A 24,094-nucleotide genomic window follows, 5' to 3' on the forward strand; every position below is an offset into this window, starting at 1 on the left:
GCAGCCAGCGCATGACACACCACATCACGCAAGGCAAGGCTGCCGAGATGAGGCAGGGCAACGTCTGAGCCCTGGCAGAGGCTCTCTGGGCACCCTGTGCCCTGATGGGCTCCCTTCGCTTGGGGAGAGGGACAGGGACCACTGCTGCTCCCAATGCAGAGGGGCTGCAGGAGCTGCCGGGTCACATCCCAAGAGTCATCCAGCGTCATCCAGCCAAGCCAACAGCTCATGCCTTCACTTTTATTACAACCAGCATCTCGCCTCACATTTAAGCCACCTGTGTGCCAAAGGGAAAATTTCCAACCTTCTTGAGGTAATGGGACCATCCCCACAAGTTTTCCACACAGAAGTCTGAGTCCCGCGCCAGCCACTTTACGAGCAGGTAGGTGCCACACAATCCTGCTGCCCCCATGACAAAAAGCCCTCGATTAATTATCTGAAAGTGCAAAGAGAAACCCCAGTGTCATCAGAGGTTCGTTCTATCCTGTGGCACCAAGCATTCACCTGGCAATATCCCGCCACCAAAGTCCCCCCGCCCCGCAGCTGAGCAGTGCTGGCGTGCAGGATGTGGAGCTCACGAGGCTCATGGCATGGGGAGGACGGGCACCACCACCAACCAACCTTTTTCTGCCATTTCCAGCGCTGAAGTGCCTCATGGTAGCGAATTCTGGTGAAGGTGACCTAGGAGGGTTGCCAGGAGCACATCACCACCTCAGTGCCAGCCAGGAGGAGCTCGTGGCAGCTCAGGCGGTGGGGACCGAGGGGCTGGCCTTACCATGGTGTACAGCGGGACGATGGTGGAAGGCATGAGGGTGTGGAGGATGTTGTCTATGTGCTTCCGGAAAATGAACCACGTTGAATTCACGTGTTCACGCATCTGCAACAGAGCAACCATCACCCCTTTGCCGGGGTGTCTCGGCAGAGCCCCCTGCATTTTGCTAGCTCTCCCGCTGCCTGTCCTGGGGTCACCGCAGGGAGCAGAGCCTCCCTAGCCCCAGTGGCATCCACAAGGAGTTCTTAGGCTAAAATCTGCTGGGATAAGAGCCCGCCCAGAGCCTTGCCAGAGCTCCTGCCTGCTGTGTGCATCCTAACACAGGCCACAGATCCGTGTGCGGCTCACCTACCTCTACATAGTTGTACATAGCTAAATCTGAGATCGCGTGGTCATCTGGGACCCTCAGCCTGGAGAACTCAGGGAGACAGGCACCTGGGAGAAGAAAGCAGCGCTTTAGGGGCAGCTCCCCAGCAGGGTATCCAGCTGCCTTCAGCTGCAGAGGGATCCTCCTCTGCTCCCGCTCCTCCCCGGCCACCTCACTCACCAAAGTCATTGTGGAACTGGTCCATTAATTCGTCAAAGACCAGACAGTCCTCAAAGCCCTGGGAGGAAAACCAGAGGGTAAACAGGAAGAAGGAGCCACGCGTTCATGAGAAGCACTCTCACAGATGCTTTTCTAGTGTAGCTGCTTGTGCACGCGGGGTCCCACTGACCACAGCTGCAGAGCAGGAGCTTTACTCCAGGCCACTCTGCCAGGGGTCTCGCAGAGAAATCCAGGGGGTTGCCTCTCCCGGCAGGCTGGGGCTACCCTGCCGGTCCCCCCTCCCACGCAGTCCTCTGCCCCGTGGGACAGTGGCATCACCACCCTGTCCCTTCTCCTCCCCGGCTACACTCTAAGCCCAGGCATTTCTGGGTGAGAAGAGTGGGGACCCGACTGACATGGCCCAGGGCCGACCGTGAACTTACAGCATTCATGCCCTGTCCGTAGAAGGGCACAACAGCATGCGCGGCATCTCCCATCAGCACGCACCGGGAGCCAAGGTGGTAGGAGGAGCACTTCACAGATATCATGGCCTGGGCTGGCAGCAAAAAGTAATCGTGCTTCAGCTCTCGCCTTCAGGCAAAACAACAGATACTTCACTTGTGGGACCACGAGAGACAAGAAGAGCAAGTCATGCCATGTCCAAGCTCAGGAAGCCAGGGCCACCGGCATTGTCAGTGCTGGGATGCAAAACCCAGGCCTACTCATTAGGATATTTGTGCTGGGGAAAATGTGGAGGTCATAAAACCTATGACATTAACTTCTCCCTATGGACCAAATGTTTTGTCTGCAGGTTTTAAGCTCTGCACACATCCTGACCGTGGATAGGAGTGTCATGGACATCTGAGTCCTCTTACCGTGAGCAGTGATGGATGTTGGACATGGTAGGAAGGATATACGAGAAGATATCTGAGTTTCTGAGTTTATATGAAAACCTGTGATACAGTCTCCTTAAGAGGAAAGGAATCTGCCTAACACAGCTGAGACCCTATCAGCCAAAAAAAAAAACAGTAACAGATAACTACGATGCGAAGCATAATTATTAATAGTGTGGGCTGGAACTCCCACCAGCTGGGGATCTTCCCTCTTCGCAGGAGCATGAGGACAGGCTGAGCAGAGCCATGGCCCTCGGGACATGTGCTGGCAAGACTGGTCCCGACCCCCACTGCAGCCAGGGCCCCCGGGGGGAGCAGGATGCTCCAGCTCCACGCTGTTCCACTTGTGCCGTTTGCCCAGCAGTGAGAGGGTCCTCCCTGCCCTGAGAGCTGCACGCCACTGCGAACTGCTTGCTCTTGTGCCCCACAGCCCTGACATTTGTTTTAGCCGTGCGATCAATAACTGCCAGTCTTTCTGTAGTCGGCACAGCGTTACTTGGTGGTGGTGGTGGTTGGTTGGTTGGGGTTTTCTTGTTTTGTTTTTTGCTTTTTTTCTGGTTTGTTTGGTTTTGTTTGGTTTGTTCGGTTTTTGGTTTTGCCAAGCCCAGCTTTTCTCAGTCTGTTACCTAAAATCTCAACATTTGCACAACTCATCTCTCTGAGCAGCAGGGCTACCTCCGCACTGCTGGTTTTGGCCTGCGGCCTTTACCTTCGCTCTAGCGGAGTGACTTTGCTTACCCACCTCTAACACCAAAAAAACCGTGGCTTATGAACAGCTAATCCATCCCTTGAGTTCAAAACCTTTAACAGCAACATGAAAGCAGTGGGAGGTGATCTGCTCTTTGCTCCGGCAGTATCTGGGCCTGGGCCGTGCCTCCAAGGGACGGAGCGGTGCTGCACTGCAGCTCCATCAGAAACCGTGTCCTGCGGCTGAGCCAGCTACTCCAAGGCAGACCTGCGGGCCACGGGGGATCCACCCCAACCGCGTCCCCAACCCTGTCCCCGGGACCTGGAGGCTGGGTGAGGATGCATCCCCTGGCTTTGCGGCGCTGTGTGGGTGAGGGAGAAGGGGAGATGAGAACACTTACTCTCCGATGAGGGGGATGGCGTCTGGGAAGTAGGTCTGGAAAAAACCCAGCACTTGCTCGCCCGTTGTGAGCTTCTCGAATTCCTCAAAGGGCATGAAGAGCGTGCAGGTGAAGGACTTGTCCTGCCAGCGGGGGAGGAAAGTCAGAAAGAAGCCCAGAGGCCACAGAGAGCCCCCAGCTCCTGGAGTGGCAGCTCAGCGCCCAGCCTGTCACCCAGCAATCGCAGCAACCCACCCGAGCGGCGGAGGCAAGCACCCAGCCACCCTGCGTCCCACGGTGGGCTTGCACACGCTGAGGGCAGCAGCAGGGAGGCAGAAACAGGCCGTGTGCCTGCTCTGAGGGTCCTGTCCTGCAGCCCTCCCCAGGCTGTGGGATGCTCGACACAGGCTGAGGGTCCCTCCGGGCACCTTGTCAGCCCTCCCAGCCCCAGCCACGGGCCTGCCACCACAGCCAGTTCGTCCCCACAAGCTCCATCCCGTGCCCCAAGGGAGGGTGGCTGTGGGTTATCACCATGTTGGGCAGTGCAATCATCATGAAGGTGTTTCTTGGCCAGATATGGAGGTAGTTTGGTTCCATGGCAAACTGAAAGAGGAAGAAAATCGCCTTGTAACCCCGACCTGCCTTGCTCAGCTTCCCCAGCACAGCCTCTGGTTCCCCTCCACACCAGCACACCAGTTCCCATCCTTTGTTCCATGAGAAGCCACAATGACCACAGAGACCCTTTCTGGTACCTGATGCTTCAGGGAGACACAGAACAAGGGCAAAAGGAAAGGGTAGGAAAGCTGGGGGAAAAATCTGCTGGTTTGCAAATGCTAATGTCCTCACAGTCATGTTCTCATATCCCCAAGACCTCTCGGATCTAGAGTTAACTCCACCACTCTGGGGCAAACTCTCTAGGATTTTTGCAGCCAGGTGTCAAGACATTGGCCCCACCATTGGAGGAGGAAGAGATGCTTGTTTTCTCCTAGGAAAATTTTAAACCCTTGGATGAGCCCCAGGTGAGAAATTACTTTTTCTGGAGCTGCTGTAGCATGAGAGGGGAGCAGGGTGTCCTACCTGCAAAGGTGGCAGCATCCCCTGGGAAAGGCACACTTACTTCTCCATCCTTGGGAGGGATGGTCAGCTCCATATAGCCATGAGGAATGTACTCATGGCTGTAGTTAAAGCGCGTTTGTCTCATGAATTGCTTTCTGACTGTTGAGAAGGCTCCATCGCATCCCACGATGAGATCGTAGGTGACTTCTAAGGGCCGTTGGTCAAATCTGAAAGCAAGGGAGTCCCTTGGATCAATCCTGCCCCAACTCTAGGCCAGCTCAGCACTTCTGGGCACAGAGGATCTGCCTTTTGCAAAATTCTGGGGTCACCTCCAACGTTATTAACCCCCTAGGGTGAGGGAATATTGGCTTTCACTGACTGGGAGGCTCAGCATTAGGATAAATAACTATTCTGTAGGTTATCAAAAGCATAACTCTGCCAGATCTGCTCAAGAATGCAACAGGCACTGTTGGGATAATGTGCTGTTTTGTAGAGCCTGCATTCCCAGGTGGACAGGGGGCATGACCAGAGCATGACACAACTATGAAACAAGGTCATTAGCTGCCCTCCCTGATGAGCAATCTGTCCCTGAATTCCAGCACTATGGAGACTGGCACATTTATTCCCTGCACAGGTCAGTAAGTGTGTGCCTAGCCTACTGCCAGGCTTCCGGGGGGTGAGTTACTTAAATTTTTTTTCAGCCTTCTCATGAACCTTGCTTTGATGTCTCTCCTTTCCAGAGCGGACACCAAGTTTTATCCACTGAGGAATAACACGCTAGTTTCAAACTGAGATTGCTCAATTGTTTGAGGTTTTATGAATGATTAAGCAGAAACTAACTGAACACAGAACTCAATCCCAGGTTTGCGCAGGGATTACCTTTTTATGGTTAACTTCCCTAACTCTGCGTTGCACCCCAAGACCTTTTGTCCAAAGTACAGTTTAGTGTTGGAGTACTTCTCAGCAGCTGTGAAAAGAAAAGACAATTAAATGTGAGCCCAAAAATATTTCCAAGGGGTCCCTAAATTATAGGGGCTTTTGCCATTGCAGCAAATACAATTGCTGTGTTGAATGATGGCCAGCGAGCCCGGCACACTAGGACTGTGTTTGGCCAACTCGGACGAAAACTGTTTAAAAAGTGCAACGAATCTTGCAAAGATTTGTTTTTTCCCTGCAATGACATGAGCCATTGGCCTGTTTCCACCATCACTACATTGTATTTCAGGAGGGGATGAGGTGCCTGTAGTCAATGTGAAATTTGGGGAAATTTGGCCTGGCCTGAATACATGCTTTACCACAGCACTCCAACGACTATTTGTCTCTGTACAACCAGGGGTTTCAGGAAACACCACGAGCCATGGCAAGGCTGAGGAGGTTTGTCCTGCTTTGGCAGGTGAAGTTCTAGAAGCAGACGTAGGGAACCAGGGAGCAGAGGCAGCTCCCACTCAAGGGCAAATGCGGGACAGCTGCATGCACAGAAAAGCCTCAGGGAACTTGTTTGAATACCCTTTTGTGTCAGCAAAGCAGCATGGAAATGGCACAGATTTTCTTCTTAAAACACAGCTAGTTCAGGTTTGCACTTTCTGAGAGCCAAGTTATGCAGAACTCAGAGGCAAAGAGAGCCTGGGGCTCAAAGTCTCCTGTTCATGGGGCAAACCCTACATCCTTGATAAACAGGGTGTAAAAGTGCTTGCAAACAGACCCGGCAACCTACCTGTTAGCAGCTCTCTGTTTAAGTTTGCTCTGTCCACAGAGAGAATGTACTGCAAGGCAAGCAAACACGGGGTTCAGGAGGCATTGCTGAAGGATGCTCTGCACAGCCAGACGAGAAATGCCACCGGCTGCAAACAGCCCTGCCGAAACCCCGGGCGGGGTCATGCAATCCCCTTCCTGCTCACAGTGTCCTGATTAAGAGGACGAGCCCCCTCCTGTCCATCACACAGAGCTACAAATGCTGTCAAACACCTTGTGCTCTGGGAAGCATCTCTGGAGTGGCAACACGAGACCAGTACCTGGTTTTTCTTTCCATAGGGGATAGAGTACTTCTTCCCTGAAGGTGTATGTATCCTCCTTGCCCGCATGGGAATGCCTTTGGACACAATCTGAAATGGAAGGGAACACAACCCAGCCTCCAAACTGGGTTGCCAAGGGGAGGGAACAAGTTACCAAGCACCATCCCCCCTCCACTGCACTCTGGGCAGAATGGGATGTTCTCTGCTCATATGTTTTCATGTGGTTATCCAGCTTGCAGGCTTATTCTCACAAAAAAAAAAAAAAAAAGAAAAAAAAAAAAAAAAGGAGGAAATTATTTGGGGATAGAAGGGACATGAAAAATCCCAGGATGCTGGACAGGGCAGGGGATGACAGCCAAATTACATCTGGTGCTGGGATATCAGCTGTCGAAGCCCGGGCTCCTCTGCAGGGAGCCAGGGGCCAGGAGATCCCACCGCTGTCAGCAGCTGGATATTAAGTGGTAGCGAGCACCCTGCAGAGGAGTGCTGGGCTCTGAGCCCGGCTGTGCAGAGGTCAGGCTGCACAATTTTCAGGGGCCAGCCCAAAGCTCAAGGTTTTGTGAGAAAATACAAATCTGGACATGTCCTTGGGGTGGCCAGCCCCCTTTATCACATCCTGCTGGTACTCCAGCTCTTTTGGGAGTCCACCTACTCCCGCCCTGTTTGCCCTCTCCCTCCGGGAGGGAGGAGAGCACAGCGGGGAGGTAAATACTGGAAGGTGGTTTTTGAGTGTTGGTCTCCTGGGGAAGCACCCGCTGCCATGAGCAGAGCCCAGATGCCTGGGGTTGGGTGCTGCCCCAGGCTGGGGGAGATCCCTGTTGGTGGCTGTGCCATGAAGCAGTGGGGAGCCAGGCTACAAGTGTGCAGTGGGAGAGGTCTACCTCCTCCCTCATGAAAGCAGAGCTACCGCTGTGGTAGCCCCTGTGTGCTGGGGGAGCAGAAGAGAGTCTGTCCATCACCAGCTGAAGTCAACAGTGTTTTAACCACAGAGACCCCCACCACTGATAGAAACTGCCGGGGTACCTGCTCTTCCATCCCCACGGCTCGAAGGGCTTGGCGTCCTCTGTGGGACAGGGCCAAGTTAATGCTTCTGCCACGGTTCAAGCTGGCCACCCGGATATCTGTGTGGAGAGAGCAGTCGGTTATGGAGACACCCATACCACAACCTGGTGCGGGTGGCATCTCCCAAAATCCCTCCAGCAACGGCAGGCGGGGCAGTGGGGAGTCCCTGTCCCCCTGCTCTGTGTGCGGAGAGGGCAGGTATCAAAAGGCACGTTCAGCTGTTGGGAAGGGAGCTGAGCAGCTTCGAGGGCCGCTTCCCCTAGCCTGGAAGAAGCGGCTGCAGCCAAGTGCTGCAAAGGCAGCGCTGGATCCTGACAGCTCCCCACGGTGCAGGAGGGCACGTTATCACCGAGAGCCATTTCCCCTCTGAGTGGAGAGAGCTGAACAGTGAATGCCTGGCAGCTTCTGCTGAGACCCACAGACTGATGCTTTTCAGGAGACTGGCAGGTCACCTTCTCTGTCACTGTTTAAATGTAATTGCCTCAGCACTGGCCTGCTCCTCCTCCAAATGGCCTCACTCGGGCTTCCCGGGTTGTCTGGCCAGCGCGTGTGGCAGAGCCTCATCCCCATACCTTTCAGGGTGGCATCTCAGCATGAGCAATGGGCCAAAAACTGGAGTAGAGCAGGAAAATCCATCCAACTCAGAAAGCAGGTAAGAGCAACCAGAGGCTTTTTGAATGTGCGAAACTTCTAATGTATAGAACATCCAGCAAAGGGTTTAACAATCAAAACCACAGTGAAAAGCCATTTACTCTTGCTCTGAGCCTGCATCCTGCTGGCATTGCTTGGGGCTGGCTGCTGTGAGCCCCGTTTCTGCCGTGGGAACCCAGAGCAGCACGCAGGGCTCGGGATGAGTGCAGCCGAGACTCTGCGCAGCAGAACTGCCCTTCCTGACATCTGCCCGGGTGGGAACAGTCACCGCAGAGACCACATGTCAAACGGGACTTCTCCTTCCCTTCACCGCACGTTCGAGTTGAGTTTCACCTTCCTTGGTGTCATTTTCATCTGCCACTTGGCTTGCCATCTCTGTCCAGGTTTTATTTGTCTGCCAGCTGATAGACACTGAAGGTGAGTGATTTTCAGCCAGCACCTGGGCTCTGAATCATCATTTCTCTGCTGTGGTGCCTTGCAGAGCTGAAGGCTTCCTGAAAGCACTCCATCTCTCCTTCTGCCCCTCTCACCACCAGCCCTCCTCACCGTCAGTGGCAGTGGTTACAGGTCAAGACGATGCTTTTAACCCTAACAGAGATGCTGCAGCATTAACAACAGCCATTGCTTCCAAACTTCTGTCTTGGCTTGGTTCAACAGCACCGTGCTATAATTCTTCACGCAGAGACCAATTTTAAAAGGTGAGGATTTGAATTAATATTTAAGCCAAGAACATAAAAAAGGGCATCATTTTAGTAGCTGAAGGGTGGGTTCCCTTCACACAAGACAACATATTTCAAATAAATGCTGCCTCCCACCACAGGAACTAAAGGGAAAATTGAAAAGAATATCCCCCAAAGTAGCACACTTCCAGATTTCATTTTCTTTCTGCAGTTTCAGTAAGCTCACACAGTTCCTGTTTTGCTTCTTCAAGAACAGTTATCAGTAAAGGGACATAAACGATAAAGTAGTAATCATCAGGCCGAACTTACCTTCTCTGGTTTCATAAACATCAACATGGAAACCTCGTCTAGCAAAGAAACAGGTATTTAATGCACCCACCTACAAGAGAAGGATCAGGAATGGTGGATAAAGTGTTTAACTAGTAACTGTATCACAGGACACTACTGGGATACACTGAGGGAAAGCAGCAGTCAGGGGATGCAGCTCAGCTTATACAGGAAGACCCTTTGATCAACAACTATAGAGGACTTTTTCCTGGAGGGAAGTCTGCTGGCACCCCTGATGTGCCTAAAGAGCCTCTGAGACAAAAGTCATCCACCAAAACTCATTGTATAAAGTCATATCAAGTTCAGGGCTTGTTTATACACAGGGATTAATTGCATCAGGGCTAACCCCTTCAGCTAGAAGCAACAGGAGCTGGTATGGATAAGCTCCCTGCTCCTTTCCAGACTATTTATCTTCCTTGATAAAATTCAGGGTCCTGCAGCATTCCCTTGGGAACACATCAGGGGAAGCTAGACCTGTGCAGAAGACCTTAAAAAGGACAGCACAAATACGTCCTGCTTGTTATTTAAATGGATGGCTGTCTTTTTCTTGTTTAATTTCCACCGTTAATCGCTGTCAGAACTACAGACTCTTATGTCATCACTCTTTCCAGCTGTGTGGGAACCAAGAAGCTAACAGCCAAAAAGTCAATAGAGAGATTTACGTGCTGCAGTGCTCCGTGTTGTCCTTTTGAGTCAGACCACTCTGCAAGTAGTAAAGGTGGAAAACCATTCCCAAACAAAAGTGAGCAGAGGAAGGCATTTACCAGGTCTCAATCCTGACAAATCATTTCGTCTTAGTGACTTGGTTAAAGCCAGAAACAGCTGAGGGGCAGGAGGATCTGGCAGCCTGAAGGAGGAATGCTATTTAGTGTGCCTGGGCACCATTGCTGCACCTCCCAAACCCCTTCCTCTGAGAAAAGGGCTCTTGACAGCAGGATTTCTTTGCACACACTGTTCAAGACAAGTGCCCACCATAGACATGCGTTGCATCTCTGGGATGTCGCCGGAGCAAAGCTTTCCCTGGAAAGAAAGAGCCATTCTCCTCCTACAAAGGCCTAGCTGCTCAAACGAGCCTCACTACCTCCCACAGTGGGAATTTAACCAACTCCTCCGTAACACCCCGTCATCTGAAGGAGGAGTGATTTTAAGAAAAACATTCACCCCACATCCAAGCAATGCTTTTACGGCTCCGGCTCCCTGGCAAACGCAATCACACAGCAGCCAAATTGCGTTTCCTACCAGACCACCGCCGACAACGGCGACTCTTTTCCCCTGTGGGTCACTGGGCTCCATCGCTGGGGCAGCCCCTGGGTTGCAGGTCTTACGGCTGCGTCCACGCTCCCTGCCCTGCTGCACTGCCCTCTCTCCAAGCGGGGAGGAGAAGGGGAAGGATGTGGGCGGCTCAGTCACGCCTGGGTTTTTCTCCCCTGGTTCATATTAAACTTTAACTCCCAGCCCAGAGACTGTCAGTGAATCAGTCTGGCCGTGTGGCCAGCCACACCGAGCCTTAGGTGAAGAGATGTGAGTGTGGTGTTATTCAGACAGGGCTTATTAAAAGGCCTCTTGAAAATTGTAAGGCAATTTTTCAGCCTTCAAGGACGTCCCGATGAAATGTGCAGAGAGCAGGAGGGGAGCTTGCATCTGCTGGGCTTTTGCTCGTGCTTCACTGGGTTCCAACTGCAGAGGCACCATGGGATGATGCAGAGTAACTCCTGGAGCCTCACAGGCACTCTCCGGAGGGTGGGATGTGAGCCACACCGCTTGCCCAGGGGCCTAATCCCATCTGCGAGGACATCTTTTGCCCAGGGAAGCTGTGCGTGGCTCGAGTGTTTTGGGGTATGATGCTGGGCAGAGGGTCCGTGCCTAATCCACAGCAGCTTCCCAAGATTTGGATGAGGCTGTGAGGAGACATCTCTGCGTGCACCATTTCATATGCCCGGCCTTGGGAGGAAGCGCTTTGCCAAGCCAGTGTGCACACAGTAAGCTTTTAAAAGGGAAGAGCCGATCACAGCCCACACATGATAATTAAACAGCAGGCAGTGAAAATACATACATTAACTACCATTTATTGCTAAACCTGTAATGCACTGCCCAAAACAGCAGATTTGTCCCAAAGGAGCGAGATGAAATCCCTGCACAGGCACAGTGCCATTCTCCACTGCACGTGCTGGTTCCTGGTGCAGCCGTGGCACGGTCCCAACCTGCAGCACCATGCAAAGAGAGGACCCCCAGGCCAATGTCAACGGGACCCACAAACAGCCCCTGGCCCAAGCCTAAGTGGGACTGCTGGCCTTGGGGAGGGCAGGGATTCCAGGTGGGGCCGGTTGGGGTTGTTAAAGGCTACTAGTGCCCATGGGCCCTGGCACTGCGTCCAAACAAGTCACCACCGAAGACCTTCTATTGGGTTTCTATACAGAGGTGAATTGATCCACACTGATTGACACACCCAGCAAAGAAAACAGAGCAGAGAGGGCAAAGAGCAAGGTAAGTTTTACATAGTAAATAAATTATTCATTAATTGTTTTCAGAGCACAGACAGCACACCATTAGCTTCCAGCAGTGACAGTTATTATTTGGAAATATCACTCACAGCACTATTTGAATATGTGTCTGGTAGGCTTTACAGATTACTCCACCACCTTGGCTTACCAATTTGATAGCAGCACTTTAAGATAGGCCAATTAATTCAGGGACTCCTGTGGATAACACAGGATACAGTTGTGTAACTAAAGCCAGTCTCATAATACTTCTTTCCTGCACAAGCAGCCTCAGCCACAGTCTGTGTATGTGCCCCAGAGGCAGGAGGCATGGACATGCAGGGAAGCACCCGACCTGTCAGTGAGCAGTGCTGTGTGGTGCAGTAAACGGGCCACAAACTTCTTTCTTCCTAGGTGATACACATCAGCTTCTCACTGCCAAACCTATCTCCTTAGCTACCAACAATTGTTCTTGGCAAACTAGACTAAACTTTGCCTATCAGGGACTATCTATGCCCAGCGCAGTATCTTTTCTTCTGGTTAACCATTCCAAACAAAATTTAGGTTCCTGGGTTATCTTCATCAGATTCAGTCACAAACCGCACCAGGCAAAACCAATGTAAAGATGTTCTCCACCTTAAAAACAGAAGGTGGGAAGTCACTGAGAAAGTGCTACTAATTAATTTCTCTTTCTGTATTAAACACAACCAGGCTGATGAGAGCATAAAAAAGTATCATTTGATTAAAACCCTGAGTGAGTCTTCCAAGGCATCCTAAACAAAAACAAAAAGAACAGGATAGCCAGGGCTCGGATTAAAGCTTGTCCTCTGAAAATCAGTGGGAAAAGTAAAGAAGGGAAAAGTGGTTGATTTACTGAAGGAAAAGCCTCAGGATTTTATTATTTTTTTAAAAAGCAAGTCTAAACCCTGATTGTATGAAGGAAAGTTTGAGAAATAATGAAAAATACACACAATTCCAGGCTGCTTAAATCACTTTCCAATAGCTCTTTGAGAAGAAAACCCTGGGTGGCTTTGTAAATGTGAAATTTGGGAAAGACTGAGAGTCAGAGCCCTCCTGGGGCAGAAAACATGGTCTGTGGTTAGCTGGGGGTAGGCATTGCACTTCAACATTCAGACCCCGTGACTGCAGGAACACATTTCTTTCTGTTCTTCTCCACTGAGAACTGTTTATCCAAATAGTGCGTAAAGCCAACTCACACAGGCAGGGTAGAGTGCTGGTCTTCAGGAAAATCCAATGCCAGGACTTTTCTCTGCTTTCCAGCAAGTTGCATTTGGACGGTTCCTGTTCATCTTTACTTCCCTGGATAGGTAATTACTGTAGGACAGTACTCTGTGAGAGAGTAAAACCAAAAATGTTGAGGGAGGAGCACTTCAGGCTGATGGGGTTTGAAAACAAAACTCTCATTCAGACATCCTGGGTTAGTTTGCATCATCCTCCCAAGGACAGCATCGTGCCCCTTTGCAAGGGACATCTCAGTTTGCATATGAGGAGGACTCTCAGCCCTGGGGCTGGGTCATACTCATTTGCAAGGGCTGAGATAACACTGGTATTAAGATTATTTCATGCCTAGGCACTGCTGTGGACTGCCAGGCCTGCAAAACAGTTTGGGATGGGTCTTCTTGATTCTTTGAAGAGACAACAAAAAAAGAGGTGATTGCTTGTGGTTGTTCTGATCTTGGAGGATGAGGAAACAACTGAACTAGCAGAAATGGGTGAGCAGGCTACAGATGCATGGTAAGTTTGTTCTGAACATCTGCAGACTTCCTCCTGCTCACTTCTTGTACCAACAGTGTGCAGTCTTACAGATCAGACAGATTATTAAGGAACTCTTCAAATACAGTCTGACCTCAGCGATGCTACTTGTGGAGGAACACGTACTGTCAGTATGTGGGCCACCTGCAACAAGAAAAATGTCTTTATTGTGTTTGGTAGCCAACAGTGCATGCTTGCTGCAGGTGCAAAACGACAGTGTAGATGTGTCAGATCTCATAACTCATGGTGGAAGGTAGCTGAAAAAGAGGAAGAAGACAGTTTAAAAGCCGCAACAAGATCTTTGCTGATTTCTGCAAACAGCTAATTGCACCAATTCTGGAAGGAGCCAAGAGATCTTTATTGGTATAGATTACAAACCCATGTACACAGTGGAAGGGGTAGAATGTTTATCCCTTATAATTCCATTAAGTAAATAATCTGTTCAGGAATTCAAATACCATGCTGAAGAGGGCCAAACAGAAATCCCTGCCAGCACATCACCCATGCTTGAGGATGCAGCTGCCTCCATCTTGTCCTTCTGTTCACTAAGGCTTAGAAAGAGCCACAGTACAGAAATAAAAGCTGCGTTCTCACTGACACAACAGTGAGTCCCCACGCTGAAGTCCCCAGCCATCCCACCACACTCTAGCAACGTGCATTTCTTTACCAGCCTCAGCATGTAAGAACTTTCTAGCACCACTGCTTCCATGACTGCTTTCTTGCTATCCCTTCCTAGTGTACTCGGCAAGATCACCGCTCTCTCTCAGCTCGGATACATGCCCAAGGCCCCTCCTGGCACTGGCATTTGCATGAGCAAGCTAGTTTGAACACTAGTCCCAGCTGTGATCTGCTCACACCTAGAAAGCTGACCAGGACAAGCTCGGAGATAGCAGGGGAGGCACAGGCAAACGAGCTCCTGGAGGAGCTGGCTGCGGGCCTCTGCTAAGGGCTCTACAGACTTGGGGGCAGCCTGGGGACAAGTCCTTCCATTTCTGAGCTTGGAAAGCACCCCAGCTGCAACCACAGGCTTATCGCAAAGGCTCAGCTCTAATTCTGACTACTCCCCTACCTTTGTACAATTTTTCTTAGGGAGTGCTGGTGAGTTATTTTCCAGGAATTTCTGATTAGCAAGTGTCTTAGTGGTGTTTTAAGAACATAAATCTTACTGGGAACCTTAGCCTGAACGTAAAACATATGCAGCCCTTATTCACCAGTTATCTGCTGGGTTCACAGGGAGACCCAAAACCAAGGGTAACAGTCACTGCAGAGCAGAGGCATACAGCATTGCTGGGCGGTGTCTCTGTGTGGCAGGGACACAGCTTGGTATCATCTGTAGTCCTTGTCTGATCCTCATCTATTCCGCAGTAAGCAAGAATTAATTACTCAAGTTATATAATTGAGTGTATCAAATCATCACTTAACCCGCCTCAATCCCACTGTTGCATTAAAGACAATATTCAGGACTGGCCTTAGTGAAGAACCATGAAGGCATGTCTTTGTCTGGTCTACCTTGATACTCCATCTGTGCAGGAAGGAAGGGCTAAAAGTTTTTATGTCATGGCTGCCTGTTTACTTACGAAGGCAGGCCAGGGAGCGTGCTGCCGGTCCAGTGACGTGCCATGGATGTGGACGGGAGGCTCCCGTGGGGCACTGGGAGCACTCCTGGGGGAGGGTAGTGGTGGTGGTGGTGCACCGCAGACGGCCTGGGTCTGTCTGCTTTCACAGCCAGGGGAGCAGCAAACTGCAGGTCCTTGTTGGGGAGAGACAAAGGGCAATTGGTGAAACCTGTGCCCCTGAACAGCTGGGTTTCCACACAGCGACCACTTGGTAAAGGAAATCCTTCAGCATGCGTCTGGAGATGGGGTTTGCAGGCTCCAACATAGAAGCTCCAGCAAATACTTGGTGATTTCAGAATTCACCTGACATTCAGAGGCACTCAGACCCCACTCCCCCCAATTTATTCCACCAGTCTACGTCAGAGAAATGCACAGTGACAGGATGGCCTGGGGAGAGAGGTGGGGACAGGGTGGACACATGCTCTTCCTCTGCCATCTTCCCTTAGTTGCAGGGTCCTCCACAGAAAGCTGCAGACGAGTCCGCTGGCTCTCCCAGCACCACCGTCTGCCCCAGACATCTCCGCCACAGCAAGGGGGAGAGAGTATTCTAAACCCAAAACTGCAAACTTTAACAAAAATAGGAAAGGACTTCTGTATGAGGCAATGCTCAGTGCAGCTCTGACATGAGGAAGAGCCAGCACTGCCTGCCATTGCCTCAGCCAGCCTGCCCTGGGACCATGGCTGATGAAGCCAGTGGGCCCCTCTGCACCGCAGGTGGCCTCCTGGGCCATCAGTGCCCCGAAACGCGAGAGCTAGCAGCTGCTGTCGGAAGATTTCTGTCCAGGGCAGACATTTGGTTCCAACAGATGCAAAAACCCATCCACTCCCTCCAGACCATGGGATGGACTGTGGAGGAGGATTACGTTTCCTACCCTTCCATTAAGCCCAGGGCCCGGGGCCTCTTAAGCCATTTGTTGCTTTTGCAAATAGCATGTACGAAAGGTGCAAGTGAGCTGGGCAAAGACTGCATAAATGTGGGAGTTATTTCTCAGCACCCAACAACCTTAATATCTGAGGAAAAGAAAACAAATATTTCTTACAGCACAGGAAAAAAGACAGTTAGCCTGAAAACAGAGGGGTAGGAAAAGTACAGAGGGATTTTTTGCAGCACTGGGACATCCCCTCCTCCCCAGAGATCAAATGTCCTTGCTTCTTAGGTAATAAATGCTAGAGAGTAGAGACTAGAAATACATTTTTCCAAGGCACTTAAGGATTCTAAGGAGCTATGTCACCTTGTTAAAAATGGCTTAGGAATTGGGAATCTAAGGATGCATTTGAAATTACCTACCTCTTATCAAGCACTGGACACATTTTGGAAAAATCCATATAGGGATCTACACACCAAAATATCTTTAAGATCTGCCCTTTCAGAGCTCAGTAGCCATTGATTTTCAGTGAGACAGGAACTAAAGCGGTGGGGCTCCAAGTATGATCACAAAACCTGTGCTTCAACTCTAGCCCATTTGAAACTGCCTGGTCAAATTTTACAAATTACAGGATTTGTAGCACAAATATTGAACTACTTTTTGAAGCAAGTAGATCTGCATCAGCAGATGCTCAGTGTAGATGTCTCCATGCATAGACTGTTATTGGTTCAACTGTACAGGCCAGATAATTTTCAGAGCTGGGCTGAATCTAGTTTCCACTTGTGGAGGTGACATTCTTCCACTGGGTCCTGTCACAGCACTCATCATGGTAAAGAGGCAGGCTTTGTTCTGCTCACTAACAGTCTTCTGGTGCAGTGAGTTTGAAGGTGCACGCAGCTGTTAAACATCCCAGACCTGCTGCATGTTTTGTCCAGGCCCTGCACCCTACCTAGGAGATTAACCACTGCCTCCTGTGAGCAAGGATGCCCTTCAGACACCAGTGTCGTTACCTGCTGCGCATGCTGAAGCAGGGAGGAGCTGGCTCCTGCGGGCTGTGCGAACGCCATCGGTGGCAGAGCCTTCAGCATCATGTTCTGCATGATGATCTGGTGCATCTGAGCATTCTGCATCAGCATCATCTCTACCATATCTGGGAAGAGGTCACCCCAAGGAAGAAAGTAAGAGCTTTATCAGCAACTGACAGGCGGCAGAGGCATCTCAGTGAGAAATGCCCTCCAGCATACAGCCTGGTCACTGCAACTGAGACAAAGCGGCGGAAAGGGACGTGTAAAGAATATTAGCATTATTTGCCCAGGCAGTGCAAAATTAATGTCTATGAAGACTACTCATACCAGCTTTCCTGTTTCTCCTCCCTTCTACAGGAAAGCTGCTGTTGAGCCTCTTGTGTCTGTGAGTTTCCCTACAAGCCCACCCCTCTGGCTACGCGGCCTGGCAGGCCGGAGAAGGGCCGAGCACTAGAGCTCTCTTACTTACTCCAGCACGGACCTGCTCCTTACACTGCTCTCCATTGCTTCAGCCTGAGACCATTGCTTTCCACGGGAGAACTTTCCTCAACTTTATGTGATATTGCAGTGCCACCTTGAGAATCCACTGCATGTGCATCAAATCTACTTACCAAGATCTCTGGGTCCTAATCACAAAGGACCTGTGCAGTAGAACTAATTTGCTGGCGGTGGGGGGGGCTGGGCAGGGAAGGAAGGAGGGGGAGGGGAAAATAAAAAAAAAAAAAATATATATATAAAAATCAAGGCAACTTTCTTTTTTTAAAAAAAAACCCTGATCATACCAGAAATAATTTACATGTATCAGCTTCAGAAAAGTCAGGCATTAATTTGGACTAATTTGTTTATGAAAATAAACTCTGATTAAAAAATCCAGACACTCAGATGAAGAAAAAGCTGAGAAATATTGCAATTTCATGACTGAAGATTTCTCGGTGGGATGAAGAAACCTTTGGCTGAAGGTTGAGCCAGGGAAGTCATCCCAGGTTTTTGTTCATGTTTTATTTGACAATAGCATTCACCTATGTTTGGAAACAATCTCTTTTTGTTACCATTGTTCTATATTTGGAACAGCACTCTCAGCTGTTCTGTCTTGTTTCCAAACATGAGGCATAATAAAAGCCTGTATTGTTCTGAGGAGATCGAACAGCAGGTTAGCAGGGAACAAAATAATAAAAACAGGTTTTAGAAGCCTGCATTTTAATTTTGGAATCATCTGTGTGCATGAGTTTAACGTTGTTAATATTGCTCAGTGCCTTGGGTTGAGCTGATTTGCTTTCCCAAGCTTCCCCAACAGCTTAACCTGGCTTTACTGAGTTTGTAGTCCCTTTTTCTTTAGTTTTAGCCATAACAATTTTCCTGAAAGCCTGTCAGAAATGGTATTTAGTCCACTTATGGAGTGCAATTCTCACAGCTCCACCAGCAGCTTGGTTATGAAACAGCATGTCACTGCCTTGCTCGGACGCTGTCCCGTTCCCCCTTCCATGTGCCGTGGCACCTCGCCTGCCCTCTCCAGGCCTGGCGACAGGACCTGGCTGCTGGATGAAGGGTACATTACCTTCTTTAATGCTTCCAGAGTGCGGGGCTGCAAAAGGCTGTGCAGAGGGGATCTGCGTGATCAGGGGGGGTGGCTGAGGTAACTGCTGGATGATGGTGGCAGGTTGAGGCGGCATCTGAAAAAGAAAGGAAAATTGAGAAGTCAGGGTTGGTTTTGGCCAGCTGCCTCATCTTTGGGAGGGCAGAGCAGTGGGTATAGTCTGCCTGGACTTCAGTGAGGCTTTGGACGTTGTCTCCCATGAGATCCTCGTGGAGAAGCTGTTGAGGTTTTGGGCTATATGAGCAGTGATGTTCACTGGAGACTGGCTGAATGGCTGGGCCAGAGTGTGGGCAATCCTCCCAAGCCTCTTGCTACATTGTTCCTATGGTAAGCCATACACACTGCTAATTCTGTGCCTTATTTGTAAAATGATTTTCCTCAGATTTTGCCTAGGGCAGGGAGTCCCATACAACAGCAAGAGGCCTATCTTCCCCTTCAGTGTGATGAGCGTTTCCATACAGCCCCCAAGTCCCTCCACCTGTGGTTGTTGTCTCTGACTGGCACAGCACTAGTGTTTCCAAGGAGAGGGAATCCTTACCGTCTGCTGGATAATCCTTGGTGGCTCCACCTGGGGAGCTGGAAAAGGTATCTGGAAGACATGTGGGAGAGCAGCTCTGTGATTATGACACTGTCCTCCACCTGGTGCAGGGGGCTGAGAAAGCTCTTCCAGAAGGTGCTGCTCCTACAAAAACAAGCATCTTCATAAAGAAAACCTGGTGACAAAAGGGCAGACAGTATTGTTTTGCTCTCTGCACTAAACGGGATTTGGCCCTGGGAGCCTGCAGCAGGGTGCAGCCTCCCTCACCAAAACACTGCTGCAGAAACGCCCAGAACTGCTGTGTCTGACAGGCAGACTACTGCACGAAGAGAAGCACTCAACCAGTGCCTGCACAAGTATAAAGATTGATTTTCTTCCTACATATCTCAAAGCCACACAGTTTTCAGTGCAAGCGAAAAGGAACACACACACACACACACACACACAAAAAATAGTAAAGAACAAACTGACAACAGTTTGGGAAAATGTCTCATTAATGGTTGGGACCCTCCAAAAACTACAAACAAGTACCAGTTACTTATTCTCCTATACTTATTGTCCCTATTTTGGTGGCATTAAAAATCCCTTATTTGCATTTTGGCACTACCCCACAAAATTTACGATACAGCAATTCAGGATGAACAGAATCAACCTACCAACTAACTGAGGTGGGTGCAAGCTTCGTTAGCTGTAATGAGGGCAGACATACTACTCTCTGGCCTCTCTCCCTCGTTACCCAGGCCAGCCTCTATCCTCCAAACCAGCAGAGGACTGAATACTGCTCAGCCCAGGAGCTAAAGGACAGGGAAAAACTCAATCCACATTGGCAGTGGGTGTGCAGATAACCTGGCCCTTTCTGTAGCTTCTGTCCACAGAGAGGGCTCTTACCCTAAGCTCCTGCAGGAGATCTTTCCTTCGCCTTAGGGCACTTTGGAGCATATCTTCACGTCTGTTCCCTGAAAGAAGAAAAGTCCATTATCTTCTCAAAGGATCACAAAGATAGAGCTATTATAGCACCTACATTATGAGATTAATGCTGGAAAACATGTTATAAAATAGCTTGACTCCTTCCACAAAAGGCTTTAGGCTACTTTTCTTGTCAAATCCACAAACGGATAACGACTTTGTACCACACACAGGCACAGCTGTTCAGAAGCTCTACAAAGGCAATGCACCTTCTCTGAAAATAAACCGTTCAGATTGCTCCCGAAAACCCCCTTTTAGCCTCCTGTCTTAGAAACTCATTTCAGCTTGAAATGTTCTAGATATATTCTGTACATGCAGAGGACGAATGTGCAAAGTGTAAAAAAAAGTTTGTTGTGACATATAAATACAAGCTCAGTTTTGAATGTCAACTCTTCTGTTTCCTTTTTATTCTGATTCAACTTCCTTTCCAGTTCTTCCCACATACAGCTGATTTTGAACTCGTTTAAAATGAAAATAAGACAGACCATTTTCAGGTACATTGGAGGCATGCCTGACATTTGCTCTGAAAAGTATTACTTCGTATTTTGAGACTAAGTTGTTAAGGGGATTTTTAATTTTTGGCCGCAGCATTGAGTTACCAAGTATTTGTGCATCAACTCGATGGATGTGATCCTAGAGTACAATCTAGAAATATTACCGATCTTCTACTAGTAGCCTTTAATCCACAAATAATAATTATAAACACTGCATGTGTCATGCAAAGAAATTAACGCATTGCACGTAGCTTCCATTGGAGTATTGTTGAAGGGAACACACTACTTGTACGTGAAACATCACAGCAGTCTTTGAAAGGGTTTGATAAAGACACAAATTATTTTCAACTCTCTTATTTATCAACTTTTAGCTGGTTCACTAGCTTTCATAACAAATCGAATTGCCTAAACTTTGGATGTCTCACAAGCATGCTGGGATTCCTGACCTTTCTGCCCAACCCAAAGTCAGGATGCAATTGCACATGCACGGTTTCCTGATAAAACGGTTTCCCAGCTCTTATCAATACAGTCCTCAAGACCAACTCTTTCAGTATAACAATTTGTTTCATAAACTGAGTCACACTTTTTTATTCTGGTAACCTTGTTCTGGCCTGCACAGGGCTGCGTTGGTCAGCTTCAAATGTGCAAAGCAGCATTAGTAGTGGATTGTTCCTCCTGCCTGGATCCCTCAGGGACACACAGCCATCCCAACGACCCCTTTTCAGGATCACCAAAGCCAAGGATCCAGCTGGACTGCAACAGGGGCTCACTCCTAGGTATAGGAGCTAGGACAAATCGGATCACCAGTAGTTTGCTCGAGCTGAACCAACACCTGCAGCTGAGAAGCTGAAGAGGACACATGGGCAGGAGGTCATTCTTAGTGCTCAGCTGGCTGATCATTTCCCTTTATCAGAAAAACAGTTGAAGAAATTCAAAAGGTAAAATTTAGATAGCTGTGCAGTATAGCAAGCCCGTTCTCCTCTCATCAAGGCTGCTAATATTCACCTGCTTAGTTAGGACTGAGGCTAGTATACAGACTGACATTACTGCACAAGCTTCACTGGAACTTGCATTTTTGCTACTCCCAGGGTTGCATACAGATTTAGATCTGCAGGCTGAGCTGGAGCACCACTGACAAAAGTTCAGAGCCTCCTTCTTGCCCTCCAGACTGTGTGTCTGTCACAGAAGCTAAGACATAGCAAGTCCTGACTGCCCAAATATCCAACCACTGAGAACAGAGGCCCCTTCCAGCTTTTAGGGAGGCTATGTGATCGTGTGGTGTGACCATGCCTGAGAACACCACTAAGTACTTTTCATATTGTGTCCATAATTAGAACAAACGCTTCTCTTTACTTGCATTCGGGAGAAATGACTCCATCTTCTCTATGTTCTCCTGTTCATTTTCTAGTCTCTGTTGGTAGAACCACAACAAGAACTGGTTATGAGTCAGGCAGCAAAGATCACAATGATTTCCAACAGGTCAGGCATTGGTTTGGGATGGAGGAAATAGAACCGAAGTGTAGACAAGCAGTGCTTCTTAACTGCTAAATCACAGCTAGTGAGGGATACAAGAAGCATTCATAGGAGTGCGAAATGTCTCATACAAATCTTATTATGGTAAAAGAACAGTTGTGCTTCCTACTGATCAGGCTATCCCAGACTTGGAAATGGATAGCATGGTGAATCAGGAATCTTGTACATCATTTATTCTGTAGGGTGAGGAGCCTGCTCATATGAAGAACTTGATGATGGACAGTTTGGGGTATTTGGTGCATTAATAGGCCTAAAAGTCCCTGACTAGCCCCACCTGGGGCTTCCATCCACATCTGCTGCTTACATGCCCAGGAGCTCCTTTAATCTCAGCTCTAGGTCTACAGTTCATACCTGAGCTATACCGGATGAGTACTAGCCTGCAGTTCAACCACAGCCATGACTGTGACTGGCTGTGGAACCTTTTAACTGTGATCCCAACACACAGATGCTTCCCAGGTTGGCCTTGGACCTACCCTATCACCCTGAGCTTGCCTGATAGATCTGGACTTGTGGTTGAACCTGGAAACCAGCTCTGGCTCTACCCTGCTTGCCTTGTTTGGGGGCTGGATGGCCAGGACCCTACGCTGCTGGCTGTGTTGTTGTGCTCAACTCCTTGCTCCTTAGGGAGCAACTGGCCCTTGCTGCTCCCTGATGCTCAGAAATTGGAGACCTTTCATTCATGCACAGGCTCTTTTTCTTGGTTCTGCATGGCTCCAAACCAGTGAAAGCTTTGCCCTCAGATGGCTGCTGCATCTAAGAACAAAAGACTCCACTGTGGAGACAGGTTAGATGGCACTTCCAGCATTCATGTTTCCAGGCAAACTGTTTTTCCTTCCAGACAACTCTTTAAGTGGCTTCTGGAGGGCACTGAAGCAGAAGATCCACACTAAGTAGATATCAGATGTGCTGAGGGTGGAGGAACAGGGCTGAGTTGAGAACCCTGGGTGCATTAGTGTGTGGAGTCAAAACAAAAAGCCACTGAGATTCTGTGTGGCACCTCATGCACTTCCAGTGAAGGACTGGCCATGTTTCACCAGTCAACATATCTTATGTAAAAGTAGACAAAAACAAAGACATGAAATTGCCTTAAAACAATCCGAGGTCCTCTTTACCCAAAATTTACTCTTAAACCTTGCCTGTCACAACTCAAACTGGTTTTGAGATAACTGGTGACATCTCCCATAAGATCAAAGTCACTTTAACTCTATTTTTAATTTACTGTAGGTCCATGTAAACTTCTACAGTGTTATTTAAGGTAGTGATAGTGACCATAGCACCACTGCACAGTGGTCTGCCTCTGCTTGCACGACGAAAGGGGTTCTCAATTGACTGCAGACCTTCTTTGCACCTCAGCATAAATATAATTATTTAAAATACAACATTAATGCTTAAATGTGCAAGAGGAAAAAGCAGAGCAAAGGTGACTGGTGCAGAATTACTCCCTTACCTTTTCTAGGAGTTTGAGTTTCAGTTGTGTCAGGTGATCCACCACTGAAGGATCTGTCATTACAGTAGTCTCCTGGAAGAGTAGGCAGAGCAAAAACAGGTTAAAAATCTAAGCAAAGGAAGATAGGTTTTCAGTCGTCATTTTTTTTTCCTCTCCACAATCTTCAGGGAAGAAAAATTCCATTAGAAAAAAGATAATTCAAGATTGTGAGCAATCAAGGGAAGAAGATGAAAGCTTCAGTTTCTCTCTCAGGTAAAAATGAGTACACCACAATGCCATAGCCACAGCTTTTTCTGCCATTTCTTTTAATGCATTTTCATGCTGCAGGTTGCAATAGTCACAGGAGGACAACTCAGGGTGAGTATTTGTCTGTTCTTAACGGTTGCTAACCTATCCCTGTTAGTGGCATTAAGCCTGGCCACCTGTGTTGCTAGTGTCTTCTAAGTAGCTCAGAGTTCTGTGCCTGCAACCTGGTTGCTAAGTTGTAGTGTCAATATAAACAATTTAATCTCCAGGTGTAGAAGGTTATGTACCATTTGTAAAACAAATGCCCAGCACATTTCTGAACAACAACAAAAGAAATAAAAGCCAAAGGTTCTTTAGTGGGAGCCCAGTGCTAGGGGCCAGATTATGATCTTGCTGATTGCAATATTTATCCCACCATAAGGGACTCATACACATTTGATGTAGACCTTCATATGAGTTTTCATCACTAAACT

At 48.9% G+C, this 24,094-nt stretch overlaps 2 protein-coding genes across 4 annotated transcripts; both read right to left on the reverse strand.

The window, feature by feature from the left end:
- Positions 1-205: 205 nt before the first annotated feature.
- KMO (kynurenine 3-monooxygenase) lies at positions 206-10,359 on the reverse strand. 2 transcript variants are annotated; one of them, XM_009971592.3, is made up of 15 exons: positions 10,286-10,359; positions 9,029-9,098; positions 7,350-7,447; positions 6,327-6,416; positions 6,029-6,077; positions 5,194-5,281; positions 4,376-4,541; positions 3,790-3,861; positions 3,280-3,401; positions 1,742-1,889; positions 1,320-1,377; positions 1,125-1,207; positions 776-877; positions 622-681; positions 206-436 (listed from the first exon to the last, which is right to left on the reverse strand). In XM_009971592.3, exons 1-15 carry the CDS (start codon positions 10,337-10,339, stop codon positions 269-271), a joined length of 1,428 nt encoding a protein of 475 aa, XP_009969894.3. In that variant the 5' UTR covers positions 10,340-10,359; the 3' UTR covers positions 206-268. The 2 variants fall into 2 exon arrangements, with proteins under 2 accessions (XP_009969894.3, XP_032861666.2); XM_033005775.2 differs by lacking the exons at positions 6,029-6,077; positions 7,350-7,447; positions 9,029-9,098; positions 10,286-10,359 and having other exon boundaries at positions 6,327-6,599.
- A 3,057-nt stretch (positions 10,360-13,416) lies between these two features.
- CUNH21orf58 (chromosome unknown C21orf58 homolog) lies at positions 13,417-23,455 on the reverse strand. 2 transcript variants are annotated; one of them, XM_033005778.1, is made up of 8 exons: positions 23,376-23,455; positions 21,749-21,806; positions 19,824-19,891; positions 18,936-19,079; positions 18,359-18,473; positions 16,789-16,928; positions 14,874-15,046; positions 13,417-13,440 (listed from the first exon to the last, which is right to left on the reverse strand). In XM_033005778.1, the coding sequence occupies exons 1-8, from the start codon at positions 23,433-23,435 to the stop codon at positions 13,425-13,427; spliced, it is 774 nt and encodes a 257-aa protein (XP_032861669.1). In that variant the 5' UTR covers positions 23,436-23,455; the 3' UTR covers positions 13,417-13,424. The 2 variants fall into 2 exon arrangements, with proteins under 2 accessions (XP_032861669.1, XP_032861670.1); XM_033005779.1 differs by having other exon boundaries at positions 21,737-21,806.
- Between the last annotated feature and the right edge of the window lie 639 nt (positions 23,456-24,094).

The sequence above is a fragment of the Tyto alba genome, unplaced genomic scaffold (assembly GCF_018691265.1).
Source record: "Tyto alba isolate M040663 unplaced genomic scaffold, T.alba_DEE_v4.0 Super-Scaffold_7, whole genome shotgun sequence".
NCBI classification, from domain to species: Eukaryota; Metazoa; Chordata; class Aves; order Strigiformes; family Tytonidae; genus Tyto; species Tyto alba.